Here is a 1,712-nt window from a genome sequence, read left to right on the forward strand (position 1 = left end):
AACTAGTTTCTTAAATAATTAAAAAAAATATAACCTATACATCTAACTTTTTAAAAAGCCTAATTGCTGAGGATTAAAATATTATTTAATGGGGTGATAATTATGATGTTTTGAATATTTTCTGTGGCAATTATATAAACTTCCATTTGATGTTTCTTTCTAGTGGGCTGTAACCCACAAGTGCAACGAGCTGCCGTCAGCAAGTCCTTTTATTTTGTTTGCATTTAAAAAATAGTCCGATTGAGTTCCAAGGAATTTGTTTTGGAATTCTTATGAACCCTTTTAAATCCAATCTTGCAAGTTCCAACGAGCCCCCTTGGTCCAATTATCGCTGGGGACAGCTGTATACACCCTTCTTAGACCAGAAACGGCTGAGAACCCATCAATCAAAATTTGAAAAATAAAGTTTCAGCTTCTTGTGAGCTGTGTGAGTTCTTCAGATTCAAATCAGAGAGAGAGAGAGAGAGAGAGCGAATTTCGAAGTCAAATTAAACATCTTGCAGAATAGACGATGAGCTTGCATCTCTTTCTTTGTACATGGAAACGATCATCTTCGACACAACTAATTTTTATAAGAAACTTTAAATAAGGGGAGACTGAAAGAAGCTAATAAGATCTAATTAAAGAAGTCGTTTTAGTCCTTCTTCGAAGATTATTACTTTCTTATGTGATCCGACACTAAAAGCACTACTCGATTCTGGTAAGTCCGATCCGCTTAATGGCGGCGTTACGAACGCTCTCCGGAGCCGGCGCCGGCATGCACGAGACACCGCCGACTCTGCCGTGCCCCAACCCCGACATGTAACTCTTCACCTCGTTCCGTATCATCTCCTGCATCACCGCCAAGAACTCGGTGCTGAAAGGAAAAGCCGAAGCCGAAGATGACGGCGGAGGCGATAGCCGTTGGATCCTATCTGGACCGTTCTCCTGATCGGACGGGGATGGGGATGGGGATGGGGACGGCTCCGGCTGATCCAACCCGGGTAGAGAGAGGGAGAGGCTAAGGGAGGTGACCGGATCTTCGCCGACGCTATTGGCGGTGCTCTCGATCTGATCTACACCGCCGGGTCTGGGCAACGGGCGGTAAACGATAGGGTAGCTGTGGTGGGTCGACTCACTCAGATCGGACGTCGACGGGCTCCCGGGGCTCAAGCAGAGCATCGGGCCGTCGGCGCTGCTTGCCCGCTTCAGAGGCCGCGCCGCCTCCGGTTCTTCCACCGCGTCGGCGTCGGCACTGGCGAGGTACTTGCGCTTGAGGGTGGAGTTCCAGTGGTTCTTGATGGCGTTGTCGGTGCGACCGGAGAGGAGGCGGGCGATGGTGGCCCACTTGTTGCCGACCCGGGCGTGGGCGCGGAGGATGGTGTCGTCTTCCTCGGGAGTAAAGGGGCGGTGCTCGACCTGTGGGCAGAGCTGGTTGCACCATCGGAGACGGCAAGATTTGCCAGATCTACCAGGTATGGATTTGCTTATCAGAGACCAGTTCCTTGCTCCGTGCTTCTGCACTAGGCGTTGTAGGGCTTCGTCTTCCTCGGGGCTCCATGGGCCCTTGATCCGATCGGTGTCTTTGTTTCTCGCCGTCGCCGTAGTCGCCATTAGAGAAAAATCGAACAAACCCTACAGTTCGATCCGATTGCGAAGTGCAGATTAGAGAAGAGGAGGGCAGTTTCTAGGACTGAGATAAGGTAAGTAGTGAGAGGTGGGGGGTAGAGGTC

At 50.1% G+C, this 1,712-nt stretch overlaps 1 protein-coding gene across 1 annotated transcript; it reads right to left on the reverse strand.

Moving 5' to 3' along the window:
* Positions 1-460: 460 nt before the first annotated feature.
* Positions 461-1,712, reverse strand: LOC140766959 (transcription factor MYB73-like). Its single transcript, XM_073106677.1, has one exon. The coding sequence runs from the start codon at positions 1,591-1,593 to the stop codon at positions 688-690; it is 906 nt and encodes a 301-aa protein (XP_072962778.1). The 5' UTR covers positions 1,594-1,712; the 3' UTR covers positions 461-687.

The sequence above is a fragment of the Typha angustifolia genome, chromosome 9 (genome assembly GCF_048772165.1).
Source record: "Typha angustifolia cultivar Huaian chromosome 9, ASM4877216v1, whole genome shotgun sequence".
Classification (NCBI taxonomy): Eukaryota; Viridiplantae; Streptophyta; class Magnoliopsida; order Poales; family Typhaceae; genus Typha; species Typha angustifolia.

What these genes read in the sequence shown, in the direction of transcription:
- LOC140766959 (XM_073106677.1), bottom strand. Translation starts at nt 1,593, where the DNA reads ATGGCGACTACGGCGACGGCGAGAAACAAAGACACCGATCGGATCAAG.